Raw genomic sequence first — 24626 nt, 5'->3', positions numbered from 1 at the left:
AAAAACATTAAGTCCAAGAACATATTTTAAATTTTTAATAGGCCAATTTGATTTAGTCATGGGGTCAAATTAAAGTTTGGTTATGTTTAAGAATTAATTTGGATCCAATTAAAGGATTTAATTAGGTGCAAGTAACTTAATTATATTTTTAAATAGGGTCAATTTAATTTTATTAGGGGTTTAATTAGTGAAAAAAGTAATGGAAGCCTAATTTGGGCTTAATTGTAGATTGGTATTTTAAGAAAACCAAATTTAATTTTTACCCAACATAATTGAAAAAAAAAACAAAGAAAGAATTACAAGAAAATCAAAGTTTTGGGGTCAATTAAGGGTCAAATTAAAATATTTCACAGTCAAGGATGATTTTGCAAAAGATGTCGGAATATAGGGGCTTAATTGATTGAAACCAGTGGTGAAATTAAAAAAGTTAAAAGTTTAATGGTTAATTAAGGGTCAAATTGCATAAATTCAAAGATCAAGGACCAAAATATAAAAAAGGCGCCGAACTTTTTGGGTTAGATTAAAGTTTTCGGGGACTCTATTGCTTTAAATCAAAGTTTAGAGTCAATTAAAGGTCGCAATTAAACTAAATTGAAAGTTTCAAAAACTACATTGAAAACTTGGACAAAAATCCCATAATTCAAGACAAGACAGACGTCGTTTTTAAAAAATTGAACTAGATGACACGTCGTCTGGTTTACTGTTCATTGTCATTTTTCTTTTTACTAGAAAAAGCTACTCAAGTCACCTACTTTGCAGGTGCATTTAATGTTTTTTACCTTCACCAAATTTGACAAAAATTTCACGTAAATGATCATTTGACGATTCCCTTTAAACCTGGTATGGTCCATTTTGGTCGATTTGATATGCACAACAACGAACATTGATGCTAGCCTATTTAAAAAGGCCAATTCAAACAGCCTTTAACCGTCAAATTAGACAGTTCATGGTGCTTACTTTGAGTCAACAGTTGGAATCTTCACAACTGAATCATAGCTGAAATTTCCCCCTAATGAAGACAAGATTGACTCTATCGACCTCTTATAAATACGGGTGGATTTTTCATACCATGGGTCTGATAAATAAAAGAAAATCAGGTGTAAAAAAGTGAAAAAAATTAGCCGCTCGTCCCCTGGTTTCTACCATATTTTTTTTCTCTCCTCCTCTCTCTCTGTTGTTCCAGCCGCTGTCCAACACTACTACCAGCTTGTTCGCCACCAGCTTCACCATAGGTAGCTAGCCCAACCACCAGCTCCACTGTTGCAACCACCAGCCACACGTCATCCTTTAGGATCATACCATCGCCACGCCAGGTGAGCTCTTCTTCTTCTTCTTTTGTCCACTGCATGAACAATGGACATGAATTATAATCAACGTCCCAGACTGTTCATGCATGAACATGATGGGCATGAAAATTCATGCTCAACTGTTCATGCAATGTTGAACATTGGGCCAAAACCAAATTCTAGCCAAGAACAAATGGTTGGTCGGGCTAGACTAAAATCAACACAATCTTATTTTAGGCTGAGTCCAGCCCAGTTAGCTAGGTCGTCCCAGTCCATATATTTAATAGTATTTAATATAATAATATATAAAAAAATAAAAAAAAAATCCTTCAAAGAAAATTGTGATTTTCTCACATGTTTTCTACCAATTTTTGTATGATATTTGATTGTATATTTACATCTGTAAGATATAAACCCAGTATTAATATACCCGATTTCTTCAAAAATATTTCTAAAAAAAAATATAAAAAAAATCCAAAAAATTATCAAAACTTTTAAATTAATTTCCTTTTCCAAAAAAAAAAAAAAAATTGTTTTCATGCATACAACCAAATCCTAAAAAGTTTTCAAATCATATTTCATAAAAAAGTTGCATCTTTCTCATGTTTTAAAAAACCAAAAAAAAAAAAATATGTAAACCAGTTATAAATATCCATTATAATTTGACCAAAATATCAAAATTCTTTAGTAATCATTTTTTATATTAGGGTTTTGTGTAAACTTTAATATATGTATGGTATAAAAGTACACAAATATAGTACACCTTCAAGTATTAAAGATATAAAATAAAAAATAAATACAATGCTAAAATTTAGACTTTAGAATGGTTAGGATTAAACCTGATGAGGTAGAAACTATCTCACGAAGGGAGATCTGTCTTAGACCTTAAAAAAAACCAACAAATAGAAACCCGATCTAGAAAAACAATCAACCAACAATGCAACTTACCTTAAGTAAAGTGCACTAGAGAGATGCGTATTTCCTTTACACAATCAGTATATTACCCAGACTCTCGTAAACCATAGAGTTTATAGTAACCATAATACTAGGTAGAGACTCCTGAACTTTAATCATAATTTTATAATTAAACTCAAAACCTTTTATTTTCCAATAACAATACCTCCTCAAGAGGCATAAAAAGCTTGCAATCACCCCAACATCGCGCCCCGCGACACATAACGGGGGTCTTGATAACCATGGCCTTTACTTACCAATTTAATTAGATCAAACAATATCGATCATTAGTTACCACTAATGTCGTTAGTGTTCATACCATGGTAGACTAATCAAACAATGTTGGTCATCAATAACTATTAAAGACATTAGCCTTCACGCCCTAGCAGACTAATCAAACAATGTCGGAAATTAATAGCTACTAATGCCATTTGTCTCCATACCATGATAGACTAATCAAACAATGTTTGTTATGAATAACCATTGATGTCATTAGTCTCCACGTGATGGTAAACTGATCAAACAAGATTGATTACCAATAACCACTGAAGCCATTAGTCTTCACACCTTGGCAAACTAATAAAACAATGTTGATTATTAGTAACCACAAATGCCATTATTCTCCATACCCTGACAGACTAATCAAACTTTACTCTTAAACCTCTCATATCAAGTTCTCCATATGTTTCTTGGTAACATACTCAACACATCATTCCACTTCAACCAAAATCATATTCATCATAACACCTTACATATCTCATTGGGATACCCTAACCCAAAACTAATCATACTAACCTCATTCTTTACCCAATATCTCCTTATATTTACATTTATACAATTCCTCTGTCTCGAACCTAGATATAAATCATAACATTGTATTTTTATTATCTATTTTTGAATACCCTGTACAACCATTCTTCTTTGTATACTCACTTTTACAACCAAGTATAACACTATCCATTCCAAATGCCTAATTGTATTTTACTAATAGGTGTGACATTTCACTCTCGGAATTCAATGTCCACGTTATGAATGCACAATTTCACTTCATCATGTATGCATACATTTTGATTTTATAAATTGATACCCTTTCCACTTCCACTAACATAACTTATCTATATCATTTTGCTTATAAACTTTTATCATCATGTTCTGACTTTTTACATTAAACACCCATACAAGTATTGTCTTCTAGTATCTCATATCACAACCAATGCATACTTTGCATTTTCTAATATTCATTAACTTGTCCTTTTCATAACATAATTATTTAATTACTTAGAAACAATACTATAAGAAATAACAACTAGAGGGTAAGTCATTTGTTATTAGACGTGCATTGAGTTTACAAATCAAAAAAGATGATTTGAAGTAATAAAGAAAGAATATTGTTCATTTGACATACCACATCAGTAATAAGGATGAAAAGTGTTGGCCTTTAATGCCTTTGTTGCCTTCATATAGATATAAAAGAGAGCATCCTAGACCTTGGTATGAAAATTTAATCTATAACCAAGAAGTTCGTGTGCCTACTCATATTCATGGGAGCAAAGAAATTTCAATCAGGAATGTGACTTTTCAGATATGTCACTGAGGATAACTTAAAAAAAAAAGTGGTCACAATGAAAGAAAACGGTGAGTTAATCGAGAAGAAAAAAAGAAAACAAAGGCCACTTGTGTAGAAAATAAAATAGATTATTAAAGGGAAAACAAAGAAGTATAAGATCTTTTATGCAAGAGAAATGTTGTAAAGAATCTTTTTATACCATCAAACCTATGTAAAATATTGTTGTTTATTCTTTGTTGTAGGAGTATATGGATGTGTTACCCGTAGATGGTGTTCTTATAGATGATTTTGGGATGAATCCTTTTGAAGAGAGGTGGAAGGATAAGAATCAACAAGTGACACCATATGATCTATTACATGTGTCAATTAGGCCAATTACAAGGTTAAAGACCAAGAAGATTAAATAGGCTTTCAATATAATTCTTCCAAGTGACCTATCCATTTCTAAAAATTCAAAAGATTCTTCAAAAATAGTCTAATTCTTCTAGGTCCCTTTCTTTTGAAAAATTCAAATATTTTTCAAAATAGTTATTTTATAGAGGGACGAACTCAAAAATATTTTTTCTTGAAAAATGGTCATTTCATGTAGTGATGAACTTAAAGGTTTTTTTTTTTTTTTTAAAAAAAAAAAATGGTTAATTTATATAGTGACTAACTCAAAGTGATTTTCATTTCAAAGAGAGAGATCAATTAGAAGTGATCTTAAATTTGAATGTTTTATAAAACGATCATCTTGAAGTATTTTTTTTTAAATATAAATTCACTCATTTTAAGGAAAGATCAACTCAAAGTGATTTTGAGATTCTATCACTTTAGAGAGAGTTGAGTTTAAATAAAATCTCAATGATACCACATAGACATATTTTGAATGCGCAATCCTTATATATATTACATTTTTGAAGATGCTTGGTTGTGGAAACATTGATATATGGTCATTAAATTGCTTGAACTATTCTAATGCCCTCAAAACTCACTAGGGGTTTGTCCTCTCATATTTTTCGTTCTTGATCAGTGGATGACTACGACTCATCCATTACTTAAGCCCATATATATCGGTTCCATTTATCAATACTCTCTAAGTGTAATGTAAGGGCATTTGTTTTCACTACTCATAGCATGTGATGGAGTTCCCTAGATCATCATTCTAGTTATTATCATTGCAAAGGTTTCATCAAATTGAATTTCCCTTAGTTGATCTAGAAGTTTTCATTCTTCTAGCAATAATCGAGAAGACACTCATAATTGTCATATACTATTTATAGTTTTGATAGAATTCACCAAATCATCAATTTGTTTATTGTTGTTGCAAGGGGCTTCTTCAAACTGAATTGCCCCTAGTTGGCCTACATGTGCTCATCTTTCTAGAGACCATAAAAAGAAATGCATCATTATTTTTTTTGTCAAAAACTTTGTAAAATCAGTCAATAAAAACATTTTCAAGAAATTATTTTTCATGTTTTAAAACCACTTTACAAATTTTATTGATTATGTCTTTGTATGTCTCATGGTTGCATGAAATTACTAAGATGTAAATTTTAAATTATTTCTTTGGCCAAGATCCTAAAATACTTCTTTCAACACTAAAATATAATTTTACAGGTTTATTATCAAAGATTGACAAGGTATAGGCTGAAAAAGAAATATTAGCTCAAAATTGAGGTTATCCATGACTCAAATGAACTTCTTAGCAAAAATATATGAATAGAAAATGATAAGTATGTGCACACTGATTTTTTAATAATAATAAAAGTTGTTTTAGTTTTTTTTTATATAATATAATCTAATGATACTAAGTTTGTTGCTTCCTCATCAACCCCAAACTTTTAATTTTCTCAACGAAACTACTTTCATGTTTTCTTTAATTTCAAATATAGAAGTGTTAACTTTAATTAATCATACAAACAACATGTTTAATTCTTAGAACTTCAACAGCGGTTTTAATTGAGAGATTTGATTTGGTTATTAGGTGGTTTCTCAAAATAAAACAAAATCTTGGTGAAAAACATGTAGACATCTACAACGAGGACCAAGAGCCTTTTTTATTATATTTATACAACAAAAATAAAAGGAACAACATATGAAACCAAACCAATTAACATTATACCAGATGGTATCTTATAGTTGCATTCAAGCAGCAAAACTCTCTCTAAAAATGCTTAGAAAGCCTGCACTCACGCGGGCGACCCATAGGAAATCTCTTATAATCCGTGCAATAATTGTAAATCATGTAATATTTTTGCACCCATCTAAGGCTTCTACGACCAGTCGAATCCAGACCTTGAGTCTGCCAAGCATTGTTTGTGATGGAGCTAGTAGTCTTTAATGAGCAAGAAGACGATCCTGATGACCATAAGCACGCGTTGGCTTTGAAATTCCTGTAGTATGCTGTGAAAGGTGCCTTAGTCCAATCTGCTTTCACTAGTCCACCTCTCGTCGCCCATTGATCAGCATTCCATAGGCTGGAGTAAAGCTTCATAGGTTGGTTCTTCGGGAAAGGAACTCCAATGGATTCTTGATTTTCGTACACTCTTATAGGCGTGTCATCCACTAAGAAACTAGAGATAAGAATTATAAGAAAACTTTTGTGAGTGCTAAGCTGTGCAGCTCTTCAAGAAAATAAGAACAGCAAAATTATATAGCAAAATCTTACATGATACGTTGGTGGTTCCATACAACAGAATACAAGTGAAAATCTTTTGTTGGATCAAACCAAAGGTGGAATTGTTGTTCCCTGTCCCCTTTCCCTTGAGTGTACACATTAGTGTGAACAGTATAGGGTTCTCCGCTAAGGTTCCCTAAGAACTCAAAATCAATTTCATCGTGGTATGGCCCTTCTGAGGATAACTGCAACAGAATGTATAGATAGCTGAGACACAAGTATACTATAAAAATTTGAAGTCCTTTTACTCTCATGATTTATGATTCTGAGTTTCAAAAATATGTGATTAGAATCTTGATTCTAAGGTGGAATAGTCAACAAGCGGACTTACATAGTAAGCAGTGACAGAACCAGCAGAGTTACCACCAACAAGCTTGATCTGCATATCTATCCTTCCGAAGAGATACTCGCTCTTGGATTGAAAGCCAGAGCCACAGACCTTATCAAGTGTAAGAGACAGAACGTTTCCTCCACTGAGTATCTTAGCACGATCACCACCCCATGTTAGGTCAACTTCTTGATTGAAATTACCAGCTGAAGCAGCCATGAAAGAAGCCATAATAAGAGAAAGCAAGAACACTAGTACCGAAAAAACATAAATTTCCATCTTGAAAGATGCAAAATGTGCTGTAATTAATTAGATTGGTGGACTGGTTAAGTTGCATTAGAGAACTTTATATAATGGCATGGTATAGAGAAGAATTATATATGAAGCTTGAAGTGGACTCGATCCCAAACTACAGAAGGATTAGAGCTGGAAATAGAACACGTTAAGCTAAGAAGTTTTATGTGTCAAGTTATTTGAGGGATTCTTACAATTATTTACTAATTTTTGAAGCCGCGTCTGCTGAGTTTATGCTAAGCAACTAATGCGTTTTTTTCAGGTATATTAATATAAGAATAACCTTAATCTCCTCATAGAATAAAAGAAGGTTAATTTAAGTGTGTTACAAAAGGGCTTTCTGTGTGCTGTAGAAGAAGAAGAAGAATAACGGGAATGTCAATAATTAAAAAGCCAAGATGAGCTGGATCTCGTATATCTCCAATCTGTTCTTTATCAACATATAAAATATAGCATGATTGGGCTGTGTATCGTAGAAAAACAACTTTGCTTTGGACTCTTAAAAGAATAAAAAGAAGGCTTAAATAACTAGGCAAGGGAACATGGAACTCAAGAATACACGTGAGTTTGGTTCCTTGCTTTGTATGGAAGGTGATGATGTAAGAAAATAAAAATAAACAGTCTTAAAGAGTTTTTTTTTTTTTTTTTTTTTTTTTTGCAAAACTAGAGACTTTGTTGGGCTTTAGGTGACTGAAACATCTGCAAAATAGCCTCCAATATTTAAGTTAGTACTGATAATAAAGGAAAAGAGCATTAGAGACTTTGTTGTAAATGTTTGCCGAGAGCAAAGTTAAAAGAAGAAGATGATTGTATATCAGAATACAGTAGAGAAAAACATCTTGCTTTACATTAGGGTTCAAGGCTGTTTATATATAGCTTTGAATCCAAGTAGGTGTGTCCATGGAATGGTAAGATGATTAATGTGGTTATCATCTATTATTTTAGACTACTTGGAGATATTGGGTTTTTCAAATATTATAAACATAGTAGAAACTATAAAATAAAATTATTTAGAAGTCTCTAAGATTTAGTTAGACAAATCTAGAGTTGTTTAGAAATTTATTACCTGAAAACTTGATTTTTTTCGGCTTTAAATAACTTTTTAAAGGTTAAGTTGTCACAAACCACAAGTAGTCCAATTATCCGACCGCCGATGGTAATCCATACGAACCACCTTTAAGAAATCTTCTAAATTCTTATTTAGGAGAGAGAGGTTGCTATACTTAGAGTGCTAGCTCTAATTCTGTATTTTTGTAGTTTTTCTGTTTTGTAGACAACAACACCTAGAATAAGATGCATGACATACTATTTATAGGGAAAAAATCTTATAAATTGATAAAATATCAATTTATCCCTAAATAATATTTATATATTAATCTAGAAAAGTTTTAGAAATTAACTCAATCAAGTCCTTTTCTTGATTTTTCTAGGTCTAGAAATATATATCCATGTATTAATTATACTCTAGTCCTTAGTTTTTAAAATATATTTTAATCAAGTCATACTTAATTAAATCATCCTAATTTAATTTATGACTAATGGTTCTTAATATGTGTAACTCATTAGGTTTCTACTATGTTGACCCAAATATAAATTATAACTATAATTAAATAGAATTAATTACATTAAATAATTGATTAATTTATATTTGAAGATCAAGTGCTTCGTCTAGTAACGTGTCATAATCCCTCAAATATTAGAAAAATCATTAGTTGTTTTACTAACCTTTCAGTGACCGGTTTCTTAGTGTAATTAATATATTTTCATCAATAATGTTTTGATTTAACATTAAAGCATGAAGTATGTTTGCCATGTTAAATCATGTTTGTTCTCTACATAATAGTCATTGATCGTTTGAATCAAATTTAAAACTCTTTTCAAATCTCATTCCATTATTATCAGTTACTAGGCAATTAGATCAACAATGCTAGGAACCAACCTAGTTTATTGATGAACTTTTTTACCTAAAAACCTCTTTGTTTCCTTAAACGTGGAAGTATATTCTTATTCAGTTATAGAATCAGTTGTGCTCTCTTGTTTGGAACTCTTCCAACTCAGAACATTACCATTTAAAGTAAAACATATATTGACTAGTATTTACTATTTTTCAAATATTTCATTGAAAAAAATCCTAATTCAAACATTTTTGAACTTATAGTTTATCGTTTTCAATGATGGATCTTATAGTCAAGTATAAGATATCATTTCCATCATATCTCTCTCATTATTTGTCTTAGAACACATGTCATTGGAGGGAGGTATTTCATGTAAAATAAATGAGAATCCAATCTTAGATTTGTTTTTTCCATGCTAAGTTATTTTTGCATGTAATCTATATGTATGGATTGCGATAATTGAAGCAACCTTCTAGATCTATCTTTATAGATCTTTATATCTAATATATAGGTTGCTTCTTCCAATTATTTTTTGAAGAAATTCTTAGACAGCCAAAACCTCACTAATTAAAGTAAAGATATGTTGTTTCTTAAAAATAAAATATCTTTTACATATAATATTAGGAAAATGGCATCACTCTCACTAACCTTTTGTAAACACAAGGTTTATCCATATTTTTTATGAAATCAAATCTATTGATTATATCATCAAAATTTGATATTCCTACTCTTTAAAGCTAGCATTGCTTCATTACTGAATTGTAGGTCCACCTTGCCTTAAACTAATCTTTTACTTTTCTTTAGTTCCTGCATGCTATCGACTATAGACCCAATCTCCTCTCTTCTCCAGCCATGAAAATCAAATCTATTTATAATATAAGGGGTGGAAGAGGGACACTTGGTCTCTTGTGGTGTCAAATCCCAGCCCTTAGTTTGACCCGAAAGCATCCCAAGTCCCAACCATTGGTTTGAAATAACAATGATGAACTGTCAGTTTTATGCAGGAAAATGGTTGGTCGGGTTGACTATTTTGGGGTGGTGTCATCACTTCTGAAACCTCGATCAAATGGCGTGTAGTAAGGTGTTAGGTGATCATGTTGGTAAATGTTTTTTTTCCAATTTGGGGGAGAAATGAGGCGTCAAATGCCTTAGGAAGGAGGCCACTCGAGCAGCCTCTCTGAAGAAGAAGATGAATAGTGATCTTCAAAACGGTATTGTTTTGGCCAATTGCATAGTAGTCCTTTGATGTGTGATTTATTCCTAATTACACCCCTAATTGGCTCTAAACTTTTAATATTTTCAATTTTACCCCTGATGAACTTCAATTCAAGCCCTATATTTCAGCGCCTTTTCCCTTTGGTCCTTGGTTTCAAATTTATGCAATTTGACCCTCGATTGGTCATTAAACTTTTAATTTCTTTAATTTGACCCTTGATTTAGTTAATTTCAGTACCTATATTTACGCATCTTTTCCAGCTTGGTTCTTGGTTTTGGATTTCTTTAATTAAGTCCTTAATTGACCATCAAACTTCAATATTTATGCAATTAAGCCCATGATTTGACCAAATCAACCCTTAAAATTATAATTTGACCCATCAAACTTTAATTTATTTGCTTTAGAGACAACACCCTTATTGTTTTTATCCTTCTTAGACATTATAGAAGACTTAACAAGAAGAACTAGACATTTTTCCTTCTTAAAGGCCTCTTCAGCCGTCTTTAGCATATTTAAGCAATTCTTGCAATATATTATCCAACTTCATGTGATAGTTCATAATGAATTGTAAATTTTTTTAGGGTAATTACTGCAAGACCAAGCCAATACTTAACTCATGGTCATGACAAAACCTAATTGGCCTAATTTCGCAATATAGCCAATTATTTTCAAAAACATTAGTGTTCGCTGAAGAACCCTTTGTCATTTTACAACAGAACAATTCCTTAGAGTTCTCATACCTCTCAATCCTACTGGCCTCATCAAACAATTCTTTAAGATGCATAATAGTATGGGCATCCATGTTCTCATGTTACCTTTGAAGTTTATGTGATATATCGGCTAACATCACACATATAGTATGTTCATCATCATTAACATGATGTTCATGTTCATTTTTGACCTCTTCTTCAACATCCTTCGCAAGGGAATTTGAAATTGGATTTTCAAGAATATACAACCTTTTTTCTTACTTGAGAACAATTCTCACATTTCAGTGCTAATGCAAGAAATTTGATCTAGACAATTTGTTAGCATCAAGTATACTTCGTAGGGATATGTTACTACTCATTTTGATCTACCAATTTATTTATATAAAAATAATGAGTATTAGTTTCATGAATACATAATTATATCCAAATTTAGATATAGACTTTAATTGTAATTTGATCTCCTATTATTTTCTTGCAAATTAATAGCCCTCCTTATTAATTCGGGAAATCTCACTTAGATTTTCATAGTGAGCTAGGATCCCATTTAATTTATCAAACCTTGAGTGACTCAACAAATTAAAATAAATTAAATTAGATAGATAACATAGTTTATCAATCATATCTCTATGTGATTCCTAGATCAGTTATATGACAACTCTTTATCTAAACATATTTTATATGTTTTGCCCAACGCATGCCTCTAACCTTATATGATCATAAGTAACTCATCCAAATCATATAGGTTAGTTAAGTATAACTCAATTTTATAGCATTAAACATATTCAAATAATGGTAACCTTGGGTGACTCAACAAGTTATTCATGAATAAAACTCTGGTTTTATGCATATAAAATTTGAAGGCAACTTTTCATGTTCTCAACATGCACTTAATATTTTAATGAAGGATTTAATAATGAAACATCATTAAAAACATGGCATAACAAATACATATTTCATACATAACAATAACAATAACAATATATATATCATCCACCCCTAGCATGAGATTCTAATTGGATGATTAAGGACATATTTAAGTCTTTGTAAGTTCATTGCGAGCACTTTGGTTATAGTATTCATCACCATTTCTTTATTTATCTTGGATCACATAATAATTTCTTATCTAAATTCCTACATTTCTAAATTACATAACATTTACATAATTAATTTAAAACCTCAAGTTACATTCGAGGAGAATTAGATAAGAAAAGAATTACAACCTAAAAGAAAAAATAAAGATAATACAGGATATGCAGACCCTAATTAAAAAAATTACAATCATTCAACCATTAAACAAAAGCACAATCACATTGGTCTTTAATGTCCATAACCATCCATCATGCATAATGACATATTAATATGCATAATAAAATTATTGCATGTTTCAATTCTAATTATTGGCTTTATGTATAATTTTTTAAAATAATATTCGAACATTTAGAAATTTTAAATCCAATCCAATTTTATAATTTCCCAAACAAAAAAAATATACAACATAATTTCCATGAAAAACATTTTAAAAAATTAATAAGAAAATTAATCACATTAAAAGTCTTATTAATATCCTGAACTATTTTAGTATTAATTAAAATAAAATGTTTTCGCTTAAAAAACTCTTTATTTTAGAAAAACTAGTTTTTCTAAAAATTATTTAATTAAACCATTTAATTAAATAAATCTTAATCCTATTAGGATATCATAGAACTCAAAAAACTAAATTAAAAATTTTAATTCAATCCTAATCTAATTAGGAAAATTAATTCTATAATTAATTTAATTAAGGGTTTCAATTTTAATATAAAATTATTATTTTATACATGGAGGCCTGAAATAGTAATTTCAACACCAAATATACCAAAAAATAATTAGATATAACTTTTAGGTGTAGAATTGTAATTTTATCCCTCAAAGAACCCTAAAAAGGCTATAAGGGAAAAATTGTAAATTCTACTCCTCTTTGTTGCAACACCCTTGCTATTGGCGGCATTGGTTACCCACACCAATGCAACCCTCAGCAAGAGCAGCAGTGCTACCACTTCACCTGGCAGCACTGTAGGGCAGCAACCCTCGCATTACACCATTCTAGCACAGCCAAGCACACCAGCCACGGTAGCAACTGTAACAACCACCTAAAACTATATTTTTAGAAATTCAATGGTGGATTCTAGCTAGAATACCATATTTTAGCCTTATTCAGATAATATGGCCATAATAGTAGCCATTCTTTTAAAAAAAAAAAAAAACAGAAGAAGAAGAAATCATGAGAGAAAAAATACTTTTGGGAAAAATAAGTCTTCACTACCACTGTTGGATTTCTCGAATATCATGCATGTAATGAAAACTATGAAACAAAATTATCAAGAGTCCCTAGGATCTCATTAGACATATCTATAGTTGTTTAAAGATTTATTACCTGAAGATCTGATCTTCTTCGACTTTGAATAATTCTTTAAAGGATGAGTTGTCATAAATTACAAGTCCTTCAATTGCCTGGCTTCCAACGGTAATCCACATAAACTATCCGTGATAAATCTCATAAATTCTTATTTAAGAAAGAGGGATTGCTATGTCTAGAGTGCTAGATCTAATTCTATGTTTTTATAGTTTTTCTGTCTAACAGATAACAACACCTATAATAAGAGTTATAGCTTACTATTTAGAGGGCAATCTAAAAAACCCTATAAATTAAAAAATATCAATTTATTCCCTGAATAATATGCATATATTAATTCAAGACAATTTTAGAATTAACTTAATCAAGTCCTTACTTGATTTTTCTAAGTCTAGAAATATAATCCATGTATCAATTATATTATAATCCTTAATTTCTAAAATATATTTTAATCAAGACATGCTTAATTAATCATCATAGTTTAATTTATAACTAATGGTTCTTAATATATGTGACTCATTAGATTCTTAATATATTAGTCCAAATATAAATTCTAATTCTAATTAAATAGAATTAAATAAATTAAACAATTTAATTTTTTATAATTAAACAATTGATTTATTTATATTTGAAGATCAAGTGCATCGTCTAGCAACGCGTCATGATCCTATAAATATTAGAAAAGTCATTAGTGGTTTGACTAACCTTCAGTGACCAATTTCTCATTGTTATTAATATCATTTCATCAATAATATTTCAATTTAACATTAAAGCATAGAGTATATTTGTCATATTAAATCATGTTTGTTCTTTATATAATTGGCATTGGTCGTTTAAATAAGATTTAAAACTCTTTTCAAATCTTATTATACATTGACCAAGGATTTATCAATCAATATTGTTTGAAAATAGATGGAACATTTTTCCTAATACACCAAGAGTGATAAATCCTTCTTTGATCACTCAAGTACATTCATGTAGTTTATGGTATCCCAATGTCTGTCCTTTTATTACCTCGATTAAGATAACATGTAACAAGATCAAAGCATAACATTCTTTATATAAAATAACTTAGTGATCTCAAGTTTAAAGATCACTTACACAATCGTCACGTGAGCCTTTCCATAGATATATGTGATCTCTCCATATAGAATTCTCATACAGGTCAGTTCACTGTACATGTCTTATGACAAGCACCTATATAGTAGTTTTAGGTATCCCTTAGACCTCAGCTTATGAAAACAATTGTTTCCTTTCATAAAGGAAAGAACATAATATGTATTAGTCTTTACGGCTCTAATGAATGTTCAATATTTAAGAGAACATCGACAACGAGCATTTTAAGAACAATGCTTTGATGCAATACGAATCTTATAATTATAACAATTTTATAATTTTCTTTGCAAAGTATTTTTTGCCCCATAAACTTTATTTTTACTCTATATTCATTAATCTAATATTATATTATTAAAAATAAATTAAGTGTTATTAATAATAAATATGTACTTATATGAATATAATGATGTCATGTGTAATCAACCAATTGGCTATAGGGCATATTAAATTAACAGGTGAAAAAGTTTTAAAGTGACTACGAGACTCTGTAAAAGCTACCCTTTTTCTTTGTTTTAAAGGCTATGTATCATTGATGAAGATAAAAAAAACCAACCTTTAAGAACACATGGCTAGTAAGTGTGCCTTCATTTAATACATATATATATTATTCTTGTGGTTATTAGTGAGTAGAGTAGATTTTATGTAGCAATAATTCATATGGAGTAGTGACACGACCAAAACATTGATGTCTTCTGTAACAGTCTCAAATCATGATGTCATGAAATCTCCAAACATTTATTTACCAATGTCAAGTATTGGGTAACATGTCTAAATTTATGGGATTTTTTTTTTTTTTGAAAATTTCGGCAGAGTTTCCTCTGTTTTTGTTGGTACCAAGTTATCGACAACACTTCTAATATATATCATTATGACTTCCATCTTGATCCAATCATCCTGGATCACATTCCAATCACCAAACAATAACGCAATACTTATACTTATCAATTAATAATCAACATAAATGTACTCCCAAAGCAACCCAAAGGATAAACAAATTCATCACAAAACATAATAAATGCTAACTAACTACATAAATACAACATTAAGATTAAGAGTCATATTATGTTTATAATAAATCTTATCTTATCATTTTGAAAATGATTTGATCATACTAATAACTATACATATATATAATACATCCACTACCTATTACACCTTCTACTTGATTTTTACATTGAAAGTAACGACATGAATATTACATTCCAAAATGGTAATTCATAAACAGGAGAATTCCTACATCTAACGATCTGCATCACCTCGTGGCATACCTGTTTCAACAACAACCATATTAATTAACTTTCTCATTATATTAATCTAACATTAAATAATTACTCTTAACCTTTGAAATTTAGTACTTCTACTTCAATCTAACTTACTCCTATAATTTACATAATCTTTTTAGGACTTAAAAATCCAACTAATTCCTCTTATTTACCAAATACATCTAACACTTCCATATAGATACCCAAAATTCATTTTTTCCTTCCTCGGTTACCAATAGACCCAGTAATTCCATTCGAATTACCTATCATCCAGCTAACCTTTTTTGTTAGCCAATCAATCTGGTAATTACATATAAATTACTCCTTATCCAGTTAACCTCTTTGTTAACCAATAAACCCGGTAATTCTCTTTATTACCCAAAATCCGACTAACCCATTTCGGTTAGCAAAATCAATCCGGTAATTCCATATGAATCACCCAGTATCTAGCTAATCTCTTTTGTTAGCCAATCAATCCGGTAATTCCATTCGAATTACCTAGCATCCGGCTAATCTCTTGTATTAGTCAAAAAAATCCGGTAATTCCATACGAATACCCCATATCCGGTTAACCTCTTTGTTAACCAATAAAACCAGTAATTTCACATAATCAAAACTCAAATTATTCATTTGCTCCATTCATTTAATATCAATTAAATAAGCAACATAGATAATTAGGAAAACTAAAAATTACAAAAAGAGGTGACTAATTCACCTACCTTCTGTTCGGGATGACCCAACTCCTCCTGTCTGATGACCAGCTCCAGACACAGCTCCTGAATCAATCAAGTGTCATTATATCATTAGTCCATCAATATTTTTTTTTCTTATGTGCCGAAACATAAAGCACATAATATTTTTATTTGTAATTTGTTCTAATAAAAAATTCATTCTCAAATATAACATCATTATTTTACATACAACCTCATATTTAACTCAAGTTACTTCTTTGTTTTCTCTATGTTCATAATTCCTCCATCAAATTATTCTTCTATTCTTTATACCCTCACATCATATTATTTATTTTATTTAAATACTATATTCAAACACAATCTAGGCATCTTGTCTTCATATTTTCTTTTAACTAGTTTATTTCTCTTTTCTCAACTTAAATGCTATCTCTTCATTTAGTCTTTCTTACATTTTCATTTATCATGATTAAACATGGTTTTTTTCTAAACATTAACATCAAAACTCATTCTCCCATTTTTTATTTTTTTTTCTTCATTGGCCGAATGTGATGTTTCTTTTTGCTCCCCCAAATCTCTCTTCATTTACTTGTTATTTCAACTTGTTTTCATTCTATTCCTCTTCAATTTCATCATTTTCCCTTCCCCTCCTAATTCCCCCAAATTCACATAAGAACCCTAAGTTCAATAATCTAGGATTTAAGGGAAACTAAGGTAAAGTTCCATGAAATTACTTCCTAATTTAATCAAATAAGCTTAGGAAAAACATCTAAATCAACATTAAATCCAAACTTCTCATGCTTACCTATTGTTTTTCTTCCAATTTCTCTTCTCTTCCAAGGTTAGCTGAATTCCTCTTCTCAAATCCTCCTTCCTTCACTTGATTTAGTGTTTTATAAGTTTAACTTGCAAGTTTATAAAGTTACTCTCTCAATTTCCTTATTGTTTTTCCTTACTTTTCTCTCTATCTCTCCCGTTATGCTCTGTTTTTCTTTTCATCTTTTTGTTTCTGCCCATTCGGCAGTTAATAGCAGAGAAGGAGGGCTTATATATTTTCTTTTCAATGGCAAATAACTATTCTACCCCTAATGAGCATTTTTGCCTCTATTTGACGGTCCTTATTTTTTTTCTAGCACTACCGAGCTCCATTCATCTTAAAATTTTAACCAGGTTTTATTCAGTATATTTTAAGGTTCCTCAAAAATTTTCGGCTCAATCCGATGGTCGGATTAAAAATTACGTCCAATAACGTAAAACTAGTCGAATTGTGATTTTTCGTCAAATTTCAGAATTTCTCTAAAAATTCTGAAATTTTAACCCAAGCTAAGGCATGATATTAGAACACTCCACGAAAATTTTCAGAATTTTCTGATCACCCAATCAAGAGTTACAAATTATTTTGTTTTACCTAAAACTAGTCAATTTATGAATTTTCGTCAAATTTCAAAATTTCTCTAAAAATTCTGAAATTTTAACCCAATATAAGGCATGATATTAGAACGCTCCACGCAAATTTTCAGAATTTTCTAATCACCCAATCAAGAGTTACGAATTATTTTGTCTTACCTAAAACTAGTCAATTTATGATTTTTCACCTGGAGGTTTTACATTCTCCCCTTCTAAAAAAAAATTTCGTCCTCGAAATTTAAATTCATACCTCTATAAGAAAATAATCCAGGATATTTCTTCATCATTTCTGACTCTCTCTCCCAGGTTTCTTCTTCTATTTGAGAGTTTCTCCACAATACTTTTACTAACGGCACCCTTTTATTTCGTAATTCCTTTATACTTCGGTCCATAATTTGCACAGGTTGTACCTCCATAGTTAAATCTTCCCGCACTTCCATTGGAATTTGTGGCAAAATTCGTGTAGGATCCAAATTTGCTTTTCGCAGCATCGAGACATGGAACACATTATGTATCCTATCTAAATGTGGTGGCAGTAGTACACGATAGGCAACCGTCCCAATTCTTTCTATAATTTTATAAGGCCCGATATACCTGGGTGCTAATTTTCCTTTCATTCCAAACCGAATCACATGCTTCCATGGAGCAACCTTTAAAAATATTGCATCTCCAATTTGGAACTCTAGAGGTCTCCGTCGATTATCTGCATAGCTCTTTTGCCGATCTTGAGCTTCTTTCATCCTTTCCTTTATCACCTTCACCTTATCAACCATGATCTGCACCAGTTCAGGTCCTAATAATTTTCTTTCCCCAACTTCATCCCAACATACTGCAGTTCGACATCTCCTTCCATACAATGCTTCATATGGTGCCATTCCAATAGTAGATTGATAACTATTGTTAATAAGTAAATTCTACTAATGGCAAGTGATCCTCCCATTGACCTCCAAACTCTAGAATACAAGACCGCACAAATCTTCTAAAATTTGTATTGTCCTTTCAGATTGCCCATCAGTCTGTGGATGAAAAGCTGTGCTTAGATTCAATCTGGTACCCAAAGCTCGTTGTATACATCGGCCATAAACCTTGATGTAAACCGAGGATCCCTATCAGAAACTATAGAAACTGGTACACCATGTAATCTCACCACCTCCTTAATATATAATTGAGCTAGTTTTTCAACCGAATCCCCATCTTCATAGGCAAAAACAAAGAAGACTTTGTCAGTCTATCCACAATCACCATATGGCATCGTGTCCTTTCCTACTTCTGGGTAGCCCAGACACAAAATCCATAGTGATATTCTCCATTTTCCATTCTGGAATCGGAAGAGGCTGTAATTCTCCAGCCGGTCGTTGATGCTCTACTTTCACCTGTTGACATATGGCACACTTGGCCACATATTCTGCTATCTCCTTCTTCATGTTTGCCACCAGTAACTCTCCTTCAAATTTCTATACATTTTCGTGCTCCCTGGATGGATCGCCAATTTAGACTCATGAGCTTCTTTTAAAACTTCACCTTTTAAAACCTTATCATCAGGTAAATATATTCTTTTTCCCATCACTACGAGCCCATCATTCGACATTCGAAATGAAGAGTCTTGGCCGACTTTTACATTGCTCATTTCTTTCTTTACTTCGGGATCTTCACCTTGAACTTTTCGAATCTTTTCTCTCATATCAGATTGTAGCATTAACGTTGCCAGTAACATTCCTTTTGAAGTCACATTCAAGTGCACATTTAGCCCACCAAGTTCCAAGAGTTCTCTATCACCTCGCACTAGTAAGCCACCAATAAAAGCTTTGTTCTTCCGACTTAGAGCATCTGCCACCACATTTGCTTTTCCCGGGTGATAGTCAATAATACAATCATAATCTTTGATTAGCTCCATCCATCTCCTCTGACGCATATTCAATTCTTTTTGTGACATTAAGTATTTTAAAACTTTTGTGATCTGTAAAAATCTTTACCTGTACTCCGTACAGATAATGCCTCCATATCCTCAAAGCAAACACCACAGCTGCCAGCTCCAAATCATGTACTGGATAGTTCACTTCATGTGGTTTTAAAACTGTCTGGATGCATAGGCGATTACCCTTTCCATGCTGCATAAGTAATACACAACCCAAACCCTTACTGGAAGCATCGCTATACACGACAAATCCCTCTTGTTCTTTTGGTAAAGCCAATACTGGGGCTGAAGTTAACCTAGATTTTAACTCTTGAAAACTTGTTTCACACTCCTTTGACCATTCAAACTTAACTTCCTTCCGAGTTAGCCGAGTCATTGGAGAGGCTATCGTGGAAAATCCTTCTATAAATCTTCTATAATATCCAGCTAAGCCCAAGAAACTACGAATTTCAGTCACATTTGTAGGTCTTTCCCATCTCAATACTGCTTCTTCTTCTTCGGATCCACACTAATACCCTTCTCCGATATCACATGACCCAAAAATACTACTTCGTTCAGCCAAAATTCACACTTACTCAGCTTCGCATACAACTTATTTCTCCTTAAGGTCTCTAACACTTCTCTCAAGTGATTTGGATGTTCCATTTGTGATGAAGAATATATTAGTATATCATCAATAAACACTACTACAAACTTATCCAGACAGGATCGAAAAAACCGATTCATCAAATCCATAAATATCGCTGGAGCATTAGTTAATCCAAAAGGCATCACCACAAACTCATAATGCCCGTAGCGAGTTCTAAAAGCTGTTTTTCTTCATATCTTTCTCCTTTATCGTCACCTGATGATACCTGACCTCAAGTCTATTTTTGAAAATACACACACGCCCCTTTTTAACTGATCAAACAAATCATCAATTCGTGGAAGGGGGTACTTATTTTTATAGTCACTTTATTGAGCTGTCTATAATCTATACAGAGCCGTAAAGTTCCATCTTTCTTTTTAACAAACAGCACAGGAGCCCCCCAAGGTGAAAACACTAGGGCGGATAAACCCTTTTTATCCAGCAATTCTTGCAATTGTATTTTCAATTCCACCAATTCCGCAGGAGCCATTCGATACGGTGCCTGAGCTACTGGTGTAGTTCCAGGCAGTGTTTCTATCGAAACTTCTACTTCTCTCTCAGGTGGTAAACCGGGTAATTCCTTTGGAAATACATCTGGAAACTCTCTTACTATAGGTATTTTATCTAACTCCATTTCTTTCTTTTCCAAATCTACTACATAGGCAAGATAAGCTGTACATCCCTTTCTTAATAGTTTCCTAGCTGTCATGACCGAAATTATACTATTTGGTATGATGTTCCTCTCTCCTCTAAACTCTACCCTCCTACCCCCCTCATCTTGGAGAGTTACCGTTTTAGTAAAACAATCAATTTGGGCTCTGTATGTTACTAGCCAATCCATTCCTAAAATCATCTCAAAATCGTATAGGTCTAGTGGTAATAAATCTACCCTCATTTCTACATCTTCTATTTTTACCCGACAACCCCTGTAAACATACTCTATAAGTACGGTTTCCCCTAAAGGTGTACCAATTACTACCCCTTTTTCCACTCTCATAGGTTGCACTTTCAATTTATCTTCCCATTTTCTAGCTACAAAGGAGTGGGTAGCACCAGGATCAATCAATGTATATACATGTTGAGATTCTAATAGTAAAGTACCTGCAACAACATCAGTGGCAGCTCGCACATCTTCCTGAGTCATACGAAAAACTCTCCCTTGAGCTCCCCCTCCTGGTACTCGAGGTCGACCTCGAACAGCACTAGTCCCAGACTGGGCAGGTCTACCCGGCCTGTCCACGGTCACAGACTGCTGCTGGCTCTGTACTGAAAAACCTTGTCTCTGTGTCTGCCCTATAGTCCTCTGGGGACACTCCCTCCTACGATGACCTGGCTCTCCACAATGATAACATGCAGCATCTAGATAGGGGCAATCCCTTCATCTATGATCCTGTCTGCATATGTAACATCTGCCAGATGTGACCGAACAATCTCCAGGATGTTTACGCTCGCATCTCACACACAGGGGATAAGTAGTCATCCTGGAGCCCTCTGCAACTCCTCCTGGTAAACTAGTATGTGGGCGTGACCACCCTCCCTGTGAGCTTTGCATAGGTCTACTCGATGTACCCCCTGATCCGAGATTTCCTCTTCTTTTCTGAAACTGACCAAAATGTCCTCCTTTTCCCTTTTTTGAAAAAGGAGGTCTCCCTGTAAATGATGCAGGCTCCTTACGCTTTTCTGCTCCCATAGTACCCTGTCCATCACCTTCTCGTCGCCCTGCAGCTGCCACGGCCTCTAGAGACTGAGCGGCCACTATAAAATCTCTCACTGTCAGAAACTGCAAGGCAGCCAATCCCATCCTCAGCTCCTGTCGGAGTCCATCTCGGAGTCTCTCTATCCGATGTTGCTCAGTCGGTAAATAAACAGAAGCAAACATAGAGAGGTCCTGAAACCGCCTCTCATATTCCAATACTGTCATGTCTCCCTGAGTAAGAGCCAAGAACTCCTGTTCTTTGATCTTCCGATGCTGTCGGGAATAATACTGGTTCTCAAACTCTGTCCTGAAATCCCTCCATCTAAGAGTCTCAGTAGCCCGTCTCTCTTTAACAATATCCCACCATGTCTGGGCTCTGTCCGATAATAACTGAGTAGCACAATCCACTCGGAGCTCTGCTGGTACTGCTATTTGATCCATAGACCTCTCTATCTTTCGTAACCATCGCCCGGCTATCTCAGCATCCTCCTCTCCCATAAATGCCTCACAACCTAATTCTCTTAGACTCTTTACCCATCGAACTAAGGTGACCACATTATCCCTAGGGGTAGTACTCAATGGTCCCGCCATCTCTGTCATCACTGCACGAACCAACTGTGCAATATAAGCTGGATCTAGATATGGTGGAGGTGCTACACCAGGGGGTGCCGCTGGTGCTACTGCAGGTGCTACTGTTGGTGGGGGCTGAGTCCCCTGCCCATCCCCCTCAAATATCCCCTGCTCATCTCGGAGTCCAGATGACTCTCCTTGTCCGGATTGCACCGACCCGGCTGGCACAAAAGATGCTGTATCTACCAGAGGATCTCTCTCTAGTCCTCTATCTCCTGTCTCAACTAGACGCTCGTCCCTCACGGGTGACGAGTCAGCTCTGGCTTCTTGCCGTGTACGCACCATCCTGAAACATTATTCTTTTGCATTAATAATGGTCTCCTGAACTTTAACCATGCTCTGATACCAAAATGTAACAGTCTCAAATCATGATGTCATGAAATCTCCAAACATTTATTTACCAATGTCAAGTATTGGGTAACATGTCTAAATTTATGGGATTTTTTTTTTTTTTGAAAATTTCGGCAGAGTTTCCTCTGTTTTTGTTGGTACCAAGTTATCGACAACACTTCTAATATATATCATTATGACTTCCATCTTGATCCAATCATCCTGGATCACATTCCAATCACCAAACAATAACGCAATACTTATACTTATCAATTAATAATCAACATAAATGTACTCCCAAAGCAACCCAAAGGATAAACAAATTCATCACAAACATAATAAATGCTAACTAACTACATAAATACAACATTAAGATTAAGAGTCATATTATGTTTATAATAAATCTTATCTTATCATTTTGAAAATGATTTGATCATACTAATAACTATACATATATATAATACATCCACTACCTATTACACCTTCTACTTGATTTTTACATTGAAAGTAACGACATGAATATTACATTCCAAAATGGTAATTCATAAACAGGAGAATTCCTACATCTAACGATCTGCATCACCTCGTGGCATACCTGTTTCAACAACAACCATATTAATTAACTTTCTCATTATATTAATCTAACATTAAATAATTACTCTTAACCTTTGAAATTTAGTACTTCTACTTCAATCTAACTTACTCCTATAATTTACATAATCTTTTTAGGACTTAAAAATCCAACTAATTCCTCTTATTTACCAAATACATCTAACACTTCCATATAGATACCCAAAATTCATTTTTTCCTTCCTCGGTTACCAATAGACCCAGTAATTCCATTCGAATTACCTATCATCCAGCTAACCTTTTTTGTTAGCCAATCAATCTGGTAATTACATATAAATTACTCCTTATCCAGTTAACCTCTTTGTTAACCAATAAACCCGGTAATTCTCTTTATTACCCAAAATCCGACTAACCCATTTCGGTTAGCAAAATCAATCCGGTAATTCCATATGAATCACCCAGTATCTAGCTAATCTCTTTTGTTAGCCAATCAATCCGGTAATTCCATTCGAATTACCTAGCATCCGGCTAATCTCTTGTATTAGTCAAAAAAATCCGGTAATTCCATACGAATTACCCCATATCCGGTTAACCTCTTTGTTAACCAATAAAACCAGTAATTTCACATAATCAAAACTCAAAATTATTCATTTGCTCCATTCATTTAATATCAATTAAATAAGCAACATAGATAATTAGGAAAACTAAAAATTACAAAAAAAGAGGTGACTAATTCACCTACCTTCTGTTCGGGGATGACCCAGCTCCTCCTGTCTGATGACCAGCTCCAGACACAGCTCCTGAATCAAATCAAGTGTCATTATATCATTAGTCCATCAATATTTTTTTTCTTATGTGCCGAAACATAAAGCACATAATATTTTTATTTGTAATTTGTTCTAATAAAAATTCATTCTCAAATATAACATCATTATTTTACATACAACCTCATATTTAACTCAAGTTACTTCTTTGTTTTCTCTATGTTCATAATTCCTCCATCAAATTATTCTTCTATTCTTTATACCCTCACATCATATTATTTATTTTATTTAAATACTATATTCAAACACAATCTAGGC

At 32.8% G+C, this 24626-nt stretch overlaps 1 protein-coding gene, 1 long non-coding RNA gene and 1 pseudogene across 2 annotated transcripts; all 3 read right to left on the bottom strand.

Moving 5' to 3' along the window:
- Positions 1 to 5953: 5953 nt before the first annotated feature.
- LOC118054777 (xyloglucan endotransglucosylase protein 1) lies at positions 5954 to 7096 on the bottom strand. The gene is made up of 3 exons (XM_035066465.2): positions 6798 to 7096; positions 6458 to 6651; positions 5954 to 6362 (listed from the first exon to the last, which is right to left on the bottom strand). The coding sequence occupies exons 1-3, from the start codon at positions 7071 to 7073 to the stop codon at positions 5954 to 5956; spliced, it is 879 nt and encodes a 292-aa protein (XP_034922356.1). The 5' UTR covers positions 7074 to 7096.
- Positions 7097 to 15585: 8489 nt separating this feature from the next.
- Positions 15586 to 17614, bottom strand: LOC140956188 (uncharacterized). The gene is made up of 3 exons (XR_012171296.1): positions 17174 to 17614; positions 16399 to 16455; positions 15586 to 15685 (listed from the first exon to the last, which is right to left on the bottom strand). It is a non-coding gene; the product is annotated as an uncharacterized lncRNA (long non-coding RNA).
- A 521-nt stretch (positions 17615 to 18135) lies between these two features.
- On the bottom strand, positions 18136 to 24292 carry LOC118054831 (uncharacterized; annotated as a pseudogene).
- Between the last annotated feature and the right edge of the window lie 334 nt (positions 24293 to 24626).

Source organism: Populus alba, chromosome 11 (genome assembly GCF_005239225.2).
Source record: "Populus alba chromosome 11, ASM523922v2, whole genome shotgun sequence".
Taxonomy (NCBI): Eukaryota; Viridiplantae; Streptophyta; class Magnoliopsida; order Malpighiales; family Salicaceae; genus Populus; species Populus alba.
The sequence above is the reverse complement of the archived record's forward strand: the minus strand, read 5'-3'. Positions and strand labels throughout refer to the sequence as shown.